General features: G+C 42.7%; 1 protein-coding gene across 2 annotated transcripts in view; it reads right to left on the bottom strand.

Annotated features, from left to right (window-relative positions):
* Positions 1-210: 210 nt before the first annotated feature.
* LOC143134838 (uncharacterized) overlaps positions 211-18,698 on the bottom strand; it is a 47,374-nt gene continuing 28,886 nt past the window's right edge. The window contains exons 22-26 of one of the 2 annotated variants that reach the window (XM_076295520.1): positions 17,190-17,470; positions 14,261-14,473; positions 14,057-14,159; positions 12,411-12,604; positions 211-937 (exon numbers count right to left, since the gene is read on the bottom strand). In XM_076295520.1, coding sequence (XP_076151635.1) covers positions 695-937; positions 12,411-12,604; positions 14,057-14,159; positions 14,261-14,473; positions 17,190-17,470 — 1,034 coding nt within the window. In that variant the 3' untranslated portion in view covers positions 211-694. The remainder of the gene's footprint in view (positions 938-12,410; positions 12,605-14,056; positions 14,160-14,260; positions 14,474-17,189; positions 17,471-18,698) is intronic. The other variant, XM_076295521.1, reaches the window with a different exon arrangement.

Below are 18,698 nucleotides of genomic sequence, written 5' to 3'. Positions count from 1 at the left end.
AGTTTATACTAGTTTGTGTTCTAGTTTATGTTATATATTAATTAATGAAAAAAAAAGATTTTGCTGGGAAATATAGCACTCTGGTCAGTTTGACACTTTAAAGTGAGGTTGTCGTCCTCCAGTCTCAACATTTCTTTTTAGGTTTTGTGCAAATGTTGGCTGAACAACAAGCATGTTTTATGATCAAAAAGGTCCAAGACAACTTTAATGTGAGTTTATTCAGTTTATGCAATTTATTCAGAGTGTGAAGTAACAAGCCCAATATCTCTCTGGTTGGAGTTCCCTTATTATACCCTTATACACATACACAAATAAATAATAAGATGCCACCCCTAATAATAATCCATCGTACCGTACTTCTCCTCTTGACCTCGGCCATGTTTGTGCTGGTGTCAGTACCATCAGACATCCTACAGCACACACGTTTCTCACTATCTGGACATTAATGCTACTCAGAAAAAGGAAGGTAACCGTATTCTCACAGCAGATATGCAGGTTAACTGAAAAACATATTAAATGAGAATCTCAGCACACTGTTATATCTATTATGTAAAATCATACACTGTCTTTCTGTATCTATATTGTATATTAAAGACTCTAACATACTGTGAGCAAAACTCACTGAGAAGAAAGCTGATATTTTTCAACTTCGCTTCAAACCATTTCTGTATGATGGCCCATGTTCTTTTTCTCTTCAGTCAAAGATCTTGAGGATACTTCCAAGGATGACTGCTCCCAGCCCCACTATTGTCCCACAGCCTGGTGCCAAAGCTGCTGCTGCCATCCCCACGTGCTGCAGGCCAGAGCCCAGCTTCCCCCGCCAGGACGGTTTCTTCTTCTCCCTCACTGTCCTCTGCTCCTGCCTCAGCTTCAGGATGTCCTCTTCCATCTGCTGAGCGTACTCATTAAAGTCACGCTCGAGATACCTCTGCTGCTCCTGAAATGGTACACATACAATAGCAGAACATGTGTCAAATAGCGGTGTTCATAATTGTTAATTGTGTAAAGCACATTTGCGCTGGAGGATTAAATGTTTTGAGTCTGTTTTGTTCATCTTACAAGTCGGGCAACTTCTTGCTCATTATTTACCTAAGTTGTTATTATTTACCAAAAAAAGCTCACAGAAAAACAAGAAGGGTTCGCTGGCCTGCCCTTAGACAGTAAAGGGCCTGCCAGAGTGACCATAGATATTAGAAAGCTAGATACCGCATTGGGCTCCCGAACGTACGTAAATAGCGCCGCCATCTTGGTGGGGGCAGCAATCACTGGAGGCCAATGGAGGAGCATGTGACTCTGACTGGACATCAGACAGTGTCTCTGATTGTTGCCCATAGACAGTAAAGGTGTTGCCCCCAGCAATATGGCGGCCACGTTTACGTATGCCACCTAATAGAACTTGAGCCCAATGCGGTATCTAGCTTTCTAATATCTATGCGAGGAACCTTCTTCTTATTATTCTTCAGTGAGTTTTTGCCAGTTTTTTAGCACAGCCTTTATGATAGCCAGCTAGTTAACGTTAACTCATTATTTACATAAGTTGTGAATTGTTTACACGTGAAAAAGTAAATCACTTTTCATTTCTGATTTTCTTTTATTGATGTGATGGTCAGTTATCCTTTCTAAATGGGCTTACATTTTCTTATTAGTTAACAGTAAATAGTCGATCGGTCTGAAATGGACACCCCTAGTGTCAAACCAAGGATACACACAAAACATGTCAAATGACAAGGAACGCAATGAAGCTTTGAGTATTCCCCCATGACATGTAGAACCCCATGTGATCTTGACCTTTGACCATGTGCCTTTGAGTACCTAATCAGTCCATCTAGCCTTTGATGTAATTACTATGCAAGGCTTGAAGAAGATTTCATCAAGCCACTTTTGAGATATCTGCAAATGTAGCGGTTGATGAGTGTACTAACCCCTTTTCTTTTGTGTCGGTACCTTGTATTAGCATGCTTTATGAAGGTTTGGGATAAACTGGTATTTGGTTAATGTGGCAAAGCATTTTAGGTCAACTCCAGTCCACTAGGGTGCAATGGGGTGTGCCAGATCACACTCACCAGGGTAGGCAGGATAAGAGAAGGAGTTGAGGATCCTACTTTGAACTCCATTGTCTCTATGCCTGAACACCTGCCTTCTTTGTTCTTTTCCTTTCAAGGTAAAGTTACTATTTTCTGATGGCTTTTAAACTGATGTTAAATTGTCAATGTGTATTTAAAATAATCGAATGATTAGAGTTTTGCTCCTCTGTGAACTATATTAAGGTTGCAATGTTTGTTTGAGCATTGTTTGAGTAATGAGCTGAGCACATGGTATTGATATAAAGCTTAATCAGTTGATGTTAAGTGCATTTTGGTGACTGGATTTGAAGTGGATTTGAAGTGAGGATGGTATGTTGTGTTGGGAGATATATATATGTGTGTGTACATCTATGTAGTGGTCGTGATTAAGTGAGGAGCGCTAGTTTTAATGGGGGGACTTATCCTTTGTCTGTGCAATCGTTGTTGTTACTGTATTTGTGATGTGTTAATGGATGGGAATGACTAGGAGTCACAAGGATTTAGGAAATTATCCTTTTAATGCATATTTTAATATGGATCTTTAATAAAAATGAACTCCATTGTCTCTATGCCTGAACACCTGCCTTCTTTGTTCTTTTCCTTTCAAGTGTAAAGAACTTGGTTTGTGCTGGCCCAAGTTCCCCTAGGCTTGAGGTCGGCTACAATTGGGGGCTACGTCCGGGAGTCATTGCTGTGGAGAAGTCCAGTCATAAGCATCTGAACCTGGGTGGTTACTGGAAGGGCGGCCATCGTGTGAAGGTCATCCTGAGAGAAGCCAGCATTGAGGAAAGATGACGTCAACTGAGCCACGGCAGGTACTCCAATGGGAAATCCATAAGAAGCTATTGCAGCTGAACGCAAGCTAGCTGCTTCTCTGGACGATGAGGACAACGCTGAACTTTCCACACTCTCTGAACCTGGGTTATTTTATCATATTTCTGACTTTATGAAAAGTGAAAAACTACAACAGCTGGAGGATGCAGGCATGTCCCGTCTACTCCATCTGCAGGATGCTATAACTGAAATGACTGCTGTTAGTAATCCATCTGAACATTCAAGATCAACCACCCCGACGAACATTCCGGTACCGTTAACTCATACTATAAACCAGGATGATGAACACGTAACACGTTCAAATGACTCTGTAAATATAAGTGGGTTAAAAACACATACTGATCAGGTTGTTAGAATTACTGACGTGACTGCACTCTTGCCTCGTAGAGAATTTAAAATCCAGGGTGGTCAAATTTCAGATTCTGGGTCAGAAATATCATACACTCATATCTGTAAACAAATTGATGAGGCGATTGATACAGGGGTTACAGAATCTGAGATTGTAAGAGCGGTGTTGAGGATAACCAAAGGAGGTTTTTTTAAAGAGTATCTTACAAATAAAGATGAGTTCACTGTTGTTGAGTTAAAAAGAGTCCTTAGAACTCACATCAGAGATAAAAGTAGTAGAGAGTTGTTTCAAGAACTGAGCAATACTAAACAGCAAGACAGGGAAACCACACAGCAGTTTGTGTATCGGATAATGACTCTCAGGGAACGTGTGTTGCTTGCAGCTCAACAGCATGATACTGATTTTAGCTATGATAGGAAACTGGTACAAGGGGTTTTCTTGCATACACTCTATCAGGGTTTAAATGAGAAAAGTAACAGCATTCGATATGACCTCAAACCATATCTTGCAAATCCCCATGTTAGCGATGAAATGATTTTAGAACAAATAACCAAGCTGACAAGTGAAGAGGCCGAAAGGGCAAAACGCTTTTCAGCTCCCTCCAAATTTAGGCCAGTCACAGTAAGTGCTGCACACCAACCTGGAGATACCGTGACTAGTTCTTCAACAAAGCCGTCCATTGAGTCTGATGTTAAAGCTAATGCCGTCGCCATTACCGAATTGTCCGTCCAAGTGTCTGCGTTGACTAAGAACCTGGAAAAGCTCATATCCAAACCTGACCATGTCCTAAATTACCCCCCTATGGTAGCATCAGCCGTGCAATCCCAGAGAGTATCAAGACAGGGGAAATGTCAGGAATGTCAACAAAAGGGATATGATTCTTGTAGTCACTGTTTTCGTTGTGGACAGAGTGGCCATCGTGCTGTAGGGTGCTTGAACAGGCCGGGAAATGGGAGGAGGTCACAGGAGAGGGACGGCCAGTGACTTACTCAGATTTCACGTCCCTCCTACATTGTCATTCGACCTGCACAGACAGCTCAACTATCTTACAACCTTCACTTAAAACCCCGTATGTCAGACGGACAGCGCAGCTCATTGGGGGGAAATGTCTGATCTTGTGTTGTGTCAATGGGGTTCAAACCGAGATGCTTTTGGATACGGGGGCCCAAGTGAGTGTCATGGGGAAGGAGTGGGTGATGAAGAAACTGCCATATGTAGAAATCAGGTCCCTAGAAACTTTACTCTCTGAGCCTCTTTATGTGACTGCAGCTAATGGTTCAACCATTCCGTTTGAGGGCTGGGTTGACACTCATCTGGAAGTCCTCAGTGCTAATCAGGGTAGAGTGTCCATCCAAGTTCCCTTCTTGGTTGCACAAAGCAACCTCAATTTCCCTCTGTTAATGTTATTGCAGAGCTTATTCGAGAAAACTGTGACACTACAGGCCCGCTTAATTTGAGTGCTCTCTTAAGTGAAGCTTTAAATTTAAAAGTGGATACTGCGAGAACGATAGTTGCTGCTGCTCAGGTCGAGTCAGTGGAGGAAACGCCACAAGGCCGCCTTGTCATGATGGGGAAGAGAGGCTTTACTATTCCAGCTGGTCAATTGCGAGGGGTGACGTGTAAGGTGAGGAACTGGCCGGAGGAAGGAGCAATGTATTTCGAGCCTGCTGTAGAGGGGGATTTGCCTGATGGACTAGAGCTGTTTCCAGCCACCCTGGAAGTGCAGGGTACACACTCAAAGCATGTATCAATCCCTATTCAGAATTCCACTCAGCATGATATTTTTCTCCCACAACGGGTAGTGTTAGGCCATCTAGAGGAAGCTTGCACAATTTTCCCCCTGTTAATTCCCAAGCAGAGTCCACCCAGTTCCATTTCAGTGACTTCAGCCCAAACTCTCCAGGCTACGGATCAGGCCAGAGTGAACAATCCTGCTGAGAAGTGGAATCCTCCAGTTGACCTGTCTCATTTGAGTCTAGAAAATCAAGACATTGTCAGGCAACTGCTGTATGAGGAGTCAGATGTATTTTCCCAAGAGGGTGGTGATATTGGGTGCGTTCCCTCTTTACGACTGAAGGTTAATCTGAAAGACGACACCCCAGTGCAAAAGTGTTATAATGCCATTCCAAAACCACTTTACAAAGAGGTGAAGGCCTATGTACAAGATCTCTTAGAGCGAGGGTGGGTTAGGAAGTCAACTTCGTCCTATTCATCCCCGGTGGTCTGTGTCAGGAAAAAAGATGCCAGTCTGCGCCTATGTGTTGACTTTCGTGAGCTCAATCGTAAAACAATTCCTGATCGGCACCCATTACCCCGTATCCAAGACCTTCTTGACAACTTAGGGGGCCATGCCTGGTTTTCCATCCTGGACCAAGGTAGTGCATACCACCAGGGGTTTGTGGATGAGGGGTCACAACATTGCACTGCTTTTAGTACACCATGGGGGCTTTATGAATGGATTAGGCTCCCTTTCGGATTAAGTAATGCGCCCGCAGCCTTCCAGAGATGCATGGAATCTGTCCTTGATGGTTTGCGAGATGAGTGCTGCTCTCCTTATCTGGACGATGTCCTTTGCTACTCCAAGTCATTTTTAGATCATGTGGCGGACTTGAGGAAAGTGCTGCGGCGACTGAGAGCTAGTGGGATCAAGCTGAGACCAAATAAATGTGAACTCTTCAAACGGCAAGTTCGTTTTGTAGGTCGTCTTGTGTCTGAGGAAGGAGTCCAGATTGACCCTAAGGATCTAGAGGCAGTGACCCAGTTTAAGAAGAAGAGACCTACCACAGTCGGGGAGGTGAGGGCACTCTTAGGGTTTTTTTAGTTATTACCGCTCTTTTGTTCAAGATTTTTCTCGGGTGGCCAAGCCTTTGTTTGGACTTCTGCAGAAGACTGAACATTCTAAAGTAGCTACTTCAGCTAAAAAGAAACCCAGCCCGGTGCCATCAAGGACACCAGTCCAGTGGACTGATGAACATAGTGCTGTTGTTGATCGGCTTGTTACCATGTTGACTAACCCACCTATCCTTGCTTATCCTAACTTTGACTTGCCATTTATCTTGCATACAGATGCATCAAATGAAGGGGTCGGTGCTGTACTTTATCAACATCAAGAGTGTAGACTGCGAGTGATTGCTTATGGATCCAGGTCACTTACTCCAGCAGAGCGGAATTATCATCTGCACTCAGGAAAGCTGGAATTTTTTGCCTTAAAATGGGCTATTTGTGATAAATTCCGGGACTATCTCTATTATGCCCCTAGCTTCACCGTCTATACAGACAATAACCCCCTTACCTATATTCTGAGCACAGCCCGATTAAATGCAGCAGGGCACCGTTGGGTTGGCGAATTAGCCGACTTTAATTTTGACATAAAGTACCGCCCTGGTAAGAACAACATAGATGCTGACACACTGTCCCGGTTCCCTGTCTCACTCCCTCAACACATGGAAGAGTATACAGAAGACTTGTCTCCAGAGGTGGTAACAGCAGTGTGGCAGGGAAGTATGACAATCAAAGAAAAGGAGGTGCCATGGATGGCTGTTTTGCAGCTTGCCTCTGCTGATGAGTCAGCACCTTCCAGTTCATCTGTCATTACACCTCAGGATGTAAGGAGTGCACAGCAGGAGGATGTAGCAATTCAGGAAGTCATCAACTTGAAAAGTAGAGGGAAAAATCCTACAAAGAAGGATAGAGAGAGTGTGTCCAGTGAAGCTCGAAGGTTGTTTGGTGAGTGGACTAGGCTCTTTATACAGAATGGGGTGTTGTATCGACAAGCCGGACCCTATAAGCAGATGGTTGTTCCAAAACAATTTCGGCCCCTGATTCTAAAACATCTTCATGATGACATGGGCCATGTGGGGGTTGAGAAAGTCCTTCATCTTTTGCGAGAACGATTCTATTGGCCATACATGCAGCGAGAGGTTGAGGATTATATCCTCAGAAGATGTGAATGTATTCAGCAGAAACACCCCTCTAGTTTGGACAAAGCACCAATGGGCTCCATCTCCACAAGTTCCCCCTTTGAGCTAGTGTCCATTGATTACCTTCACCTTGAGCCAAGTAGTGGAGGGTATGAGTATATTTTGGTCATAATTGACCATTTTACTCGCTTCGCCCAAGCTTATCCCACCAAAAACAAATCTGGTAAAACTGTGGCAGAGAAATTGTTCAATGACTTTATCCCTCGCTTTGGATTCCCAGAAAAACTTCACCACGACCAAGGTCGGGAGTTTGAGAATGGTCTTTTTCGGAGATTGGAGCAATTGGCTGGTATTTCACATTCTAGAACAACCCCGTATCACCCTCAGGGAAACCCAGTGGAAAGGCTCAACCGCACATTGCTCCAGATGCTTCGGACCCTAAAAGAGGACAAGAAGTCAGACTGGATAGACCACCTGCCCCACATTGTTCATGCTTATAATTGTACCAAACATGACTCAACAGGGTATTCACCATTCTTTCTCCTTTTTGGGAGAGCACCCCGGTTACCAGTGGACCTCCTTTTTGATCTTAGACCCAACACCGAGAAAGGAAGTAAACAAGCCTTTGCAGAGAAGTGGGCAAGTAGGATGCAGGAGGCCTATCAGATTGCTTCTAGAAACAGTCAGAAGTCCTCTGAAAAGAGGAAGAATTACTACGATCGAGGCATGAAGGGGATGACACTTCAGCCAGGTGACCGGGTGTTGGTGCGAAACTTATCAGAGCGGCAGGGGCCAGGGAAACTCCGAAGTTACTGGGAGAGGGTCATTCACCGTGTTGTCAGCAGAGTAGGAGATGCAGTCAGTCCAGTGTACAGAGTTCAAGCTGAAAAGGGTGAACAGCGGGTCCGTGTCCTACACCGGAACTTACTTTTACCAGTTAGCGACCTCCAGTTGGAAGAAAACATTCAAGCCAGTCCAGCCAGGAAAGGATGTCCTCGAAGAACACAGAGATCCCAGGGAAGGAGGGCCACTGACCAGACTAGCCAGAGTGATTCAGAGGAGGATGAGGAAGTAAGTTATATCTTGCGCTCCATGCCCCATCGTACAGTAGGTGCTAGAACTTACCTTGGGCCATCCCAGTCAAGGATACAACCACACATTGATCATCCTACCCTGAGACCTTCAGAAGACGAGTTTCAACCACCGTTACAGCAAACGGATCAGCTTGGCGAAGATATTCATAGAGAGGTGGATGCGGAAGTTGAGCCACCCGTACCAGTTCAGGAAGGGTCAGACGTCAGTGAAGATGCTTCTGGAAGACCACCTGTAGATGATCTTGAAGGTGTGGAGCCTGTACAACAGTGTGAAGAACCCATGCAGAGGAGGTCTGAACGTACAGTGAGACCAAGGGAAATGCTTACATATCAGAGTCTGGGTCAACCGTCATATCATTCGTTGAGACCTGGAGTGCAGGCTGTAGTATACAACCCCCAGTAGCATACAACCCCCCTGTTCTTCTCCAGAATGGCGAGGTAGCACATCACTCATTTTATGAATGGCCTCTCTATCCCAGGCCTGTCTTTGGGGGTTATTGGTAATGGGGTGGGAGTTTCACATACTAGAGATGTCAGGAGACCTCTTCTAAAAGTAGGGGAGAGTGTAGCGGTTGATGAGTGTACTAACCCCCTTTTCTTTTGTGTCGGTACCTTGTATTAGCATGCTTTATGAAGGTTTGGGATAAACTGGTATTTGGTTAATGTGGCAAAGCATTTTAGGTCAACTCCAGTCCACTAGGGTGCAATGGGGTGTGCCAGATCACACTCACCAGGGTAGGCAGGATAAGAGAAGGAGTTGAGGATCCTACTTTGAACTCCATTGTCTCTATGCCTGAACACCTGCCTTCTTTGTTCTTTTCCTTTCAAGGTAAAGTTACTATTTTCTGATGGCTTTTAAACTGATGTTAAATTGTCAATGTGTATTTAAAATAATCGAATGATTAGAGTTTTGCTCCTCTGTGAACTATATTAAGGTTGCAATGTTTGTTTGAGCATTGTTTGAGTAATGAGCTGAGCACATGGTATTGATATAAAGCTTAATCAGTTGATGTTAAGTGCATTTTGGTGACTGGATTTGAAGTGGATTTGAAGTGAGGATGGTATGTTGTGTTGGGAGATATATATGTGTGTGTACATCTATGTAGTGGTCGTGATTAAGTGAGGAGCGCTAGTTTTAATGGGGGGACTTATCCTTTGTCTGTGCAATCGTTGTTGTTACTGTATTTGTGATGTGTTAATGGATGGGAATGACTAGGAGTCACAAGGATTTAGGAAATTATCCTTTTAATGCATATTTTAATATGGATCTTTAATAAAATGAACTCCATTGTCTCTATGCCTGAACACCTGCCTTCTTTGTTCTTTTCCTTTCAAGTGTAAAGAACTTGGTTTGTGCTGGCCCAAGTTCCCCTAGGCTTGAGGCTACACAAACACATGTGACTTTGAACTTTGACCCCACAACCTTCAGTAGCTAATACATCTAGCCTTTGTAGTGATTAACTGCAAGTGCCCACAGGGACCAAGGTTTGAATCCGACCTGCGGTCATGTCCCGATCCCACCCCATCTCTCTCTCCCCCACCAACCTCCTGGCAATCTTTGTCCTATCGAAATAAAGGCAACAAAAAAAGCCAACACTGCTGTCCAACTGACCAACCAAACCAAACATCGCAAAACTCTGTTTCCACTCCTTCCCCCTCCTAATTCCACACTCCTGCAGCTTTAAAATGTCAAAAGTCTCTCATCTAATCTATCTACAGGGTTCCCACGGGTCATGGAATTTCTGGAATATCATGGAATTTTGGAAAGTCTATTCCAGACATAGAAAGTCAGGGAATTTTTATCATTTTGGGGGAAAAGTCATGGAATATCAGGGAATTTTGAATTCAGAATTTGTGTATATCTGGTTATTAGCTTTACTGCTTGCTTGAGTACTGTAGTTGTGGTTAGCCCAACTTTGTTCATTCAATACCCATTTATTCATCTCTCGCTCTTTAAACAGGTAAAAAAATTCTTGAATTCACGACTGTTCTGAAATCTTGTATCCTTCATTTTAAAGTAGGTCAGTGATATTCAACAGGGGGTCCGTGCTCAGTGTCTCTCTCAGCCTAGGGGTCCTTGGGCTGAAACAGGTTGAAGACCCCTGGTCTAGTTCAAAATGTGGACTGTCGGCATATCTTTTGCACTTTGCCAAAAAAAGGTTAAGTAGCCAGACTTCCTCCAGTTAGTGTGAGCGTATTACACAGCTTGTTGAAATTGGCTGTAAAATGATTTGGGAAAATAAAATGATTGGAAAATAGCTATATTCTATGCGTTTGGTTCATGTACGATAATTTTTCTCAAAAAACGATACTTTTGTTGCCTAGAAATCTAGACACACCCTAGTGGCGGCAAATTAATTTGCTCAGCCTGTACGTCTAGTATCAAACCATAGGGATTTCTATTGACTGACGTCGTGGACGTCATCCAATCACAGCGCTCTATTTTGTTAGAGTCTTAAGACGGGCTTAACAGGATAACGACAGTCCTGCGACAGTGAACAACAAGGAAGGTGGCTATGGCAAACGAAGAGTGGTTGTTTGAATCGGCGTTGGCGTCAACTTTGGAGGAGTTGGACTTGTGCTTTTCTTTGAAAGTTGAGCAACACAATGCACTTAAGTCATTCCTTTCCAAGAAGGATGTATTTGCCGTTTTGCCGACCGGATACGGATATGGTCGTAGCGCTGGCCTATTGCATGCCTAGGCAGTTTCAAAGACAATTCTCTGCCCGCCCCTTGGATTAAGCGAGGTGAATGGTTCGATTCCAGACTATACATTTCAATGATATAGGATGGCCCACCAGGCTACATACTTTTGAGGTTTTGGTACGATACTTCGACATTTCTAATATGGCAACACTGTTGCCATACGACTATTATATAGTTATTACTACTACCTAGTTACTAACCCCTAACCCTAAAGAAGTGTGAGAACAGTTATGTGAGGATGGAATTAATAACTATAGTGATATGTCAATTAAATATAATCTGTGTTACAACCTGGTACATTAATGAAGTCAAATAGCACCATAGACCACCATTTACAGTTCTACATTTCCTACAATGCCTTGACATTAAAGAATTATAACTTGTGCAGCATTGCACTGCCTCTCCCTACAAGCTTTACACTTGGCTTGACTCATTTCCATAGATAAGGGTACTGATTGAAAGAGGTTTTGGGATACTTTGTTATGTTTCCAAGCTGATATTCACTTTGACAACTGGTTCTCTTTAGGCAGAGATTGTTTTTTTCATGTTCTCGTTCTGTTGTCTCTTACACTGTACAATAAATGTCCATTCCGACACTTCTGCAGACAGCCCATAAGTGTTAGCTTTCATTTGATACCTTTTTTATGGAGATATTCAACATTTATTGCTGGCATGTAGTGTTGAGCAGGAAACCAAAAAAATTGTCCTGAAATTGCTTGTACAAGTCACACAAAAAAATCACCTGACTAATAGTGACTTTTTGGCCAGAGGCACTCTGTATCTTCTGCCTGATGGTAGCAGCTCAAAACATCGGTGGACGGGGTGGGATGGATCCTGGAGAATGGAATTTTTCTTTCCACTGCCTGAGTGTACAGATCTGACAGCAGTTTTTGTAGGATGCTGATGATCTTGTCCACCTGTTTGATTATCCTAGCCAGCTTTCCCTTACATCTGTTTGTTAGGAAGCAGTACCTCGATTTAATGTTGAAGGAGGTGACAGATTCTATCAATGCCTGATATATGGTTGATAAAATGTTCTGTCTGACATCAAATCCTTTGAGCTTATGTTATATTTTAACCAAGGACCACATGAAACATACCAGAGAGGTAGCTCATCCTTCCCTTCAGTATTCCCAGAGAAATTCCACGGAGGGTTTCATTTCTGTTTGGAGGACAGGCTGCTCCCACTGTTTATTTCCAGCCTGACAGTATTATAGCATTCCATGAAAACTCCTCTGAAAAGGCTACCTTCAGTTTAGCAATTAGCATTCCATGAAAACTCCTTTGAAAAGGCTACCTTCAGTTTAGCTATCAGCATTCCATGAAAACTCCTCTGAAAAGGCTACCTTCAGTTTAGCTATTAGCATTCCATGAAAACTCATTTGAAAAGGCTACCTTCAGTTTAGCTATTAGCATTCCATGAAAACTCCTTTGAAAAGGCTACCTTCAGTTTAGCTGCAACGACTCGCTGCAGCTCTTCGTTGGCTCTCTGTCTTTCCAGCTCCATCTTCATCTCCAGCTGCCTGTTGTTCTCCTCATAGCTTCTGTTCTGGTCAAGGATGACCTGTTGCTGGAGGTGGTTATGATGTTCTAGAAGTTTCTGCAGCTGCTCTGCTTCCTGTAGCTTCACCCTGTTCTCTTTGTGTGTGTGTGTATGGGGGGGGGGGGGGGGGGGGTACAAGAAAGAGGGGGGGGGGGGGGGCAGAGGTTACATTGGTCATGATTCCATTCAATTTTCAATCTCTTTTTAATTATAGTTAATACATTTTCTTATGTTGTTTTCTATTTTGCCTTATTTGTTTTGGGGTGCTTTTACTTGAAACCAAGCCATTCCTATCATGAGCTTAATGAGGTAAACAGAACAGCATTAAACATACAGTGCACAACATTTTGTTATGTTTCACACATCTTAAAATATATTCAGTTCATTTTTTTTCTCATCAATCTGCACACAATACTTCACAAAACAATTTTTGGAGTGTTTTGTAATTGTATAAAAAACTGAAATATTCCATTTACGTAAGTATTCAGATCCTTGTTATGATGCTCTGCTGCATCCTACTTCTATCAACAATCCTTAAGATGCTTCTACAACTTGATTGGAGTCCACCTGTGTCTAAATTAATTTACTGGATATTATTAGGAAAGGCTAGCCTGGCTAGCGCCACCACTTCTCAATGAGACGTGGTCTGGGAACCAAACGTTAATTTTCTCGTATTTGAAAAAAAATGCCCAGATCCGTTTATTGGGTGCCACGGATGTCTATCACATGCGTCTGTGCATAACTCATTCCCTATCTCAGGCGAACATTTGCTCCATGGTCTCCAGGCTGCCTTAGCAGCGTGAATCAAATCGCGCGCAAGGCAGCATGGGAACACCCAGGCTAGTTGTTAACTGACGTGACTGAACGGCAATTTCAGAGTAGCAGAAGGGGATTGGAGTTCAGTTGATGTGTTTGTTCAACGGGCTGCAGTTCGGTTGATGTGTTTGTTCAACTGGCTGCAGATACAAGTTAATGTTGATGAGATAATGTTGATGCACTGCAGTGTGTGTGTGTTTTATGCCTCTGGGGGTGTGGCTACATCATCGATTCTAATTTTGATTTCAAAGTTCAAGATCAAGACATAATTTCGATCAATTTTCGACTTCATGCAACACCACAGAGTTGTTTGTACCTTAAAATAATGTTTCCAAAATCGTTTCAGTGGTTCATCAACTCGTAATATAGGGTGAATGGTACTTCTGCATTCGCTTTGCGACCCTCTATCGACTATAACCGCACTATGCAAATTTGACAGATCGGGTAGCAGATCTGTAGTTCGATGGAATGAGACATAAAAATCTACAAATTTGACTTGCTTCTGATGTCATAATACTACTTACTACATACTTTCATAAAATTACCCTCTGATAGGCTTCATTCAAGTTAACACAGGAATCTCTCCTTACCCTCCGTTTCAGGCTTCATTCAAGTTAACACAGGAATCTCTCCTTACCCTCCGTTTCAGGCTTCATTCAAGTTAACACAGGAATCTCTCCTTACCCTCCGTTTCAGGCTTCATTCAAGTTAACACAGGAATCTCTCCTTACCCTCCGTTCTCTTCTGTGCCTCTGTGAGGGAGCGATCTGCAGCCAGGATGCTCTGTGCAACATCAGTCTTCTCCTTCAGGTACTCTGACAGGACCTCTTCACTCTGAGAATACACGATCACACACAAACTGGACTCAGTCACTGGTCTTTCCCTGCTACTCTGTCATTCTACTTCAGGCAGAATTTCTTTCTGTCTGAACTCACCATGACTCCTTTGCGTTTCTCTGATCGGTAGATTTGAGCACCTCTGTCGAGTGCACGACGGAATTCTCCGTAGCCCCCAGGTCTCATGTAGGAGCCGTCCTTCAGTCCCGCCTCCAGAGAGGCAAAAGCCCGAGGGATGACCGACCAGCACACTTCATGGGACTTATTTATATTCTCTTTGCTCAATTTCTTATACTCTTTGTTCATGTTTGTCTGTGACAAGACAGAAAGAAGATTAAATTATCCCCCAGAAAAGACTTAGGCCCTGGGCCTCAGAACAAGCATAGTTTTGATGGTTGTTCAGAAAAAAGACACAAGCACACTCCCATGCTGCTCACAAGCACACACCCATGCTGCTCACAAGCACACACCCACAAACACACACCCATGCTGCTCACAAGCACACACCCATGCTGCTCACAAGCACACACCCACAAACACACACCCATGCTGCTCACAAGCACACACCCATGCTGCTCAGAAGCACACACCCATGCTGCTCACAAGCACACACCCATGCTGCTCACAAACACACACCCATGCTGCTCACAAGCACCCCCGAATACCCGGATGTGTACTGGTGCTGCCCTGTTGCGCCTGCGACAGCTTTCCAAGGAGGTGCTGGATAACCATAAGATAATGAGAAGTATACCTTGACACTTTAAAGGTATATTCTGGAGATGACACTTTTAAGGTATGTTCCAGAGTTGACACTTTAAAGTTATATTCCGGAGATGACACTTTAAAGGTGTATTCCGGACAGGCACGTGCAGAGAAGGGGGGCTACAGGGGCTCTAGCACCTGCCCTTTTGCCCCTTTGATGTCCAAGTGCCCTTTTGACAAGACCCGTTTTACTTTTTAAAAGTTCTAATACTTCTGCTAGTTCCAATGCGAATATTCGCTAAAATGTCTCATTAATAGTTTGTGAAATTAGAAATTTACAAAAATAACAATTTTCTGTGTTAATTGAAATGCCTTGCGGCCACCAATCCGTGGCGTCATACATTCAGTGAACTCTCAGAAGGTCCCAGACGTTTGGGAGCACGGTAAGGTCACTTGGCAGTTAGCCTATCTGAACATGCAATAGTATTCAGCTTAGAGATAGAGAATAAAATGTTTAAAGTTGTTTCATGTTTAATGAACGTTTTAACCATGTCATGGTCCATTTTCAATAACCTGGCAGCTTCGAAAATCTAAGGCTGAACGTTCATAACATATTCTGTTTAGGTTACTATGTTATAGTAGCTTAGGTTAGTAGACCTTGTTCATAAAACAGAGTAGGCAAACCTTTTCTAAATCGTCATAAGCCGACGACATAGGCTACTGTAGTTGTTTAACTAACCCAACTCCACACGTCGTTCTCTGTTTGCAGTAGGCTACATTACGCGTCATTTCACTCAGTGGCCACACGCACAGCACGTAAATCTGCAAGATGGTGGTAGTTCACTGTGATAAACATTAAAATTATAGCCTGACAAGCCAGACTAGGCAATAACATATTTGCTGCCGCTAGGATGCGTCTAGATTTCAGGGCTATTAAAATTAGCTTTGAATTTAATCAATAGGATGTAGCCTTATAGCCTGATCTGTGTAGACAATAGCCTAATGAAAACTGAAAAGACCTATCTGTCTGTGCCCTGGCTACAGCAGGCCTACAGTACATGCACTCCTATTGAATTTTCAGAACCAAGGAGGGAAATGAGAAAAATGTGTTACAGCTCTGTCTGCTATTTACACCCATTCTTCTTGATACATATGAATAAATATGTTTATTATGTTGTTTTGTATTTATGTGTCGCTTTGGACAAAGGCGTCTGCTAAATCCATAACCATAACCATAAATATGAAAATTGTAGCCTATGTATCTCTATTGGGTTGTAATCAAAATTAAGTTTTAAATAAAGTTAACACGTTTTCTGAAAATTTTGTTCCATGTGCCCTTTTTTAAATTTGAGCCCCTGCCCCCTCAAAGGTCTCTGCACGCCCCTGATTCCGGAGATGACACTTTAAAGTTATATTCTGGAGATGACACTTTAAAGGTATATTTCGGAGTTGAAACAACTTAGGGTCTATTTATGGAATATAAGAATTACATTAATTGATTGAGCAAGACTTTATTAATATTAGAATATGCTAAGTAAATAAAATGAAATGGAATGAGAATCTGTCATGCAGGCTCTCAAAGATCAGTCTCTAGATATAAGAACAAGTGAATATACTTGGACTTTTCCATCAGTATAAGTATACTAAGTATATTTAGGTATAAGTACCAAGTATAGGCTACATGTACTTATACCTTTATGTAGACTTATCGGTATAGCCAAGTATAAATCAATTTAGTGTATCTTTGAACAGTCCACAAAAAGTAAGCTATACTACACTTAGTTTAAAATAAGTAGACCAACAGTACACTTCCATAAACTTATTTTTGCTAAGGGACGAGACAGCAGCGGAATGTTCATAAGTTGCTAAGGGACTAGACAGCAATGCACTGTTCATAAGGCTGATATGCATGTCGTAAAACATTTTTTTGGTTACAATAACCGGATTATTTAGATTGTGCTGTGCCTATTTCCTGCTAGATTTTAGGAAATATAATCACAAAAAAGCTTAAATAGTTAAATACGCCATCACATTTTTCCATCACTACATTTGCATACAGGAGATCTGATTGGTTTGTGCTTCCATTGGTACTTTTTTTTCAGTAAAATCTTCTCAACTTTTGCAGCGAGCAACCTAAAAGAAGCGACGCCAACGGATCCACAATTCAGTTTGGCAACGCATGACATCAATCATTCAAAGTGAATGGGAGGCGTTGATGCCGACACCCCAGCATCATAATTTTGTTTCCACTTTTTAAAATGAAAACATCTGTAACAAACATACTATTATTCAAATTCATGTTGATCTTTATCTTGGGATAAAGTACCATGAGCTGTAGCTGGTGTTTCTGCTCCTCGTCGTTGAAGGATGCGTTAATGAAGATGCTGATGGCCTGTCTCTCAGAAGCAGTGTGGATCTCAGACAGCGCCTCCTGTGTCTCGGTGGGGAACTGCACTTTGCGCTCCATCTCTGCCCGGTAGAACTCCAGCGCCTCTGTCTCAGCCCGGCTGTTCTGGATCAGCGCCAGCGACTCCACGGCGCTCTCCAGACAGGGCACCTTCCCACTGCGGATCGCCTCCACGTATGTCTGTGCCAGGCTGCCAAGCACTGCAGGGCGACACATGTGTCCATTACAGGCTAACACAAAGGCCTTTAAGGCTGATCAAAAATGTGCAACGACACTTTTCTTTAAACCAGCACTTGCTACATTCTAAAAACTGAAGGGTTCACACCAGTGCAACAATTGAGGTGTTCAAAATTTGGTTTACACAAAGACAATAGACTTAGGAGCTGTGAAATTTGGCCAGAAAGGAGTCATACATGTCTTCTCTCTGAAAGTTAAAACAGAATTAAACCAGAGACTTTCTAATGAGGATACACAGAACTCAAAGAATCTCTTATAGAAATGTATGGGGTTAGTTCGTAGTGCAAACATGGCAGTCATACTCTACACATATTCTGCCCCTTCCGCTGCCAAAAGTTGACATTGTGCCAATCATGTGGTATGGTGTGAATACATTGTGCCAGTCATGTGGTATGGTGTGAATACATTGCGCCAGTCATGTGGTATGGTGTGAATACATCGTGCCAATCATGTGTTGTGATCTCGCAGCTGGAGCGAGGTTGGTGTTGTGATTCGTGAAGCCTAGCGCACATGCAGTTCTGCCCAAAATAGATGCCCGATAAGTGCCCAAAAAGCATTACAATATGGCCGCCGAGTGGAGGGATTTGCCTAAAAGGACTTTGAACAACAAATTATATTTTGTTAAGAATTTAACTGAACATGGACATGTGCTTTTGGGACAGCCTTGATGTTAGTAGGAATCCTATAATATATTTGAACACAAAACACTGCTGGTTCAATTGAAGACGATCTGCATGGATATATACTGTAATCAACCAAAAAAGTCATAATGTGAGATTGTTAAAGCTCATTTATTGTTTGAAACGGAAAGCCCATACTAGGCTGTTATGCTAGCTGACAATAAACTTGAAATTGGCTATGGTCATATGGACTTGATAAAACTGGCAAGGATAGTTCATCACTGCTTATTTCCTACATGCCGAAAGCATTAGATTCAACAGTGGTTTTTGAGGTTGCTGTGTTAAGTTTAGTTGTGTGTGATCATGACACAATTCATAATCAGTTTATTGTGCCATGTGAGATGGGAGTTAGCCTACTGACCCACACGTTTATTCTGTTTCTTAGCATTTGTTGTAATTATATAATCAAATGACAATCACGTTAACTTGAAACAGAGGGACAAAAGATAAGAAATGAAATGTGATTGACAAACACAAAATCATTCTTGCTCATTCTTGCAATGCTTACATT

The sequence above is a fragment of the Alosa pseudoharengus genome, unplaced genomic scaffold (genome assembly GCF_046254945.1).
Source record: "Alosa pseudoharengus isolate Yale_2024_CS ecotype anadromous, Long Island Sound unplaced genomic scaffold, YU_APseudo_1.1 YU_APseudo_1.1_scf_2, whole genome shotgun sequence".
NCBI lineage: Eukaryota > Metazoa > Chordata > Actinopteri > Clupeiformes > Clupeidae > Alosa > Alosa pseudoharengus.
Note: the sequence above shows the minus strand (reverse complement) of the source record. Positions and strands in the feature narration are given on the sequence as shown.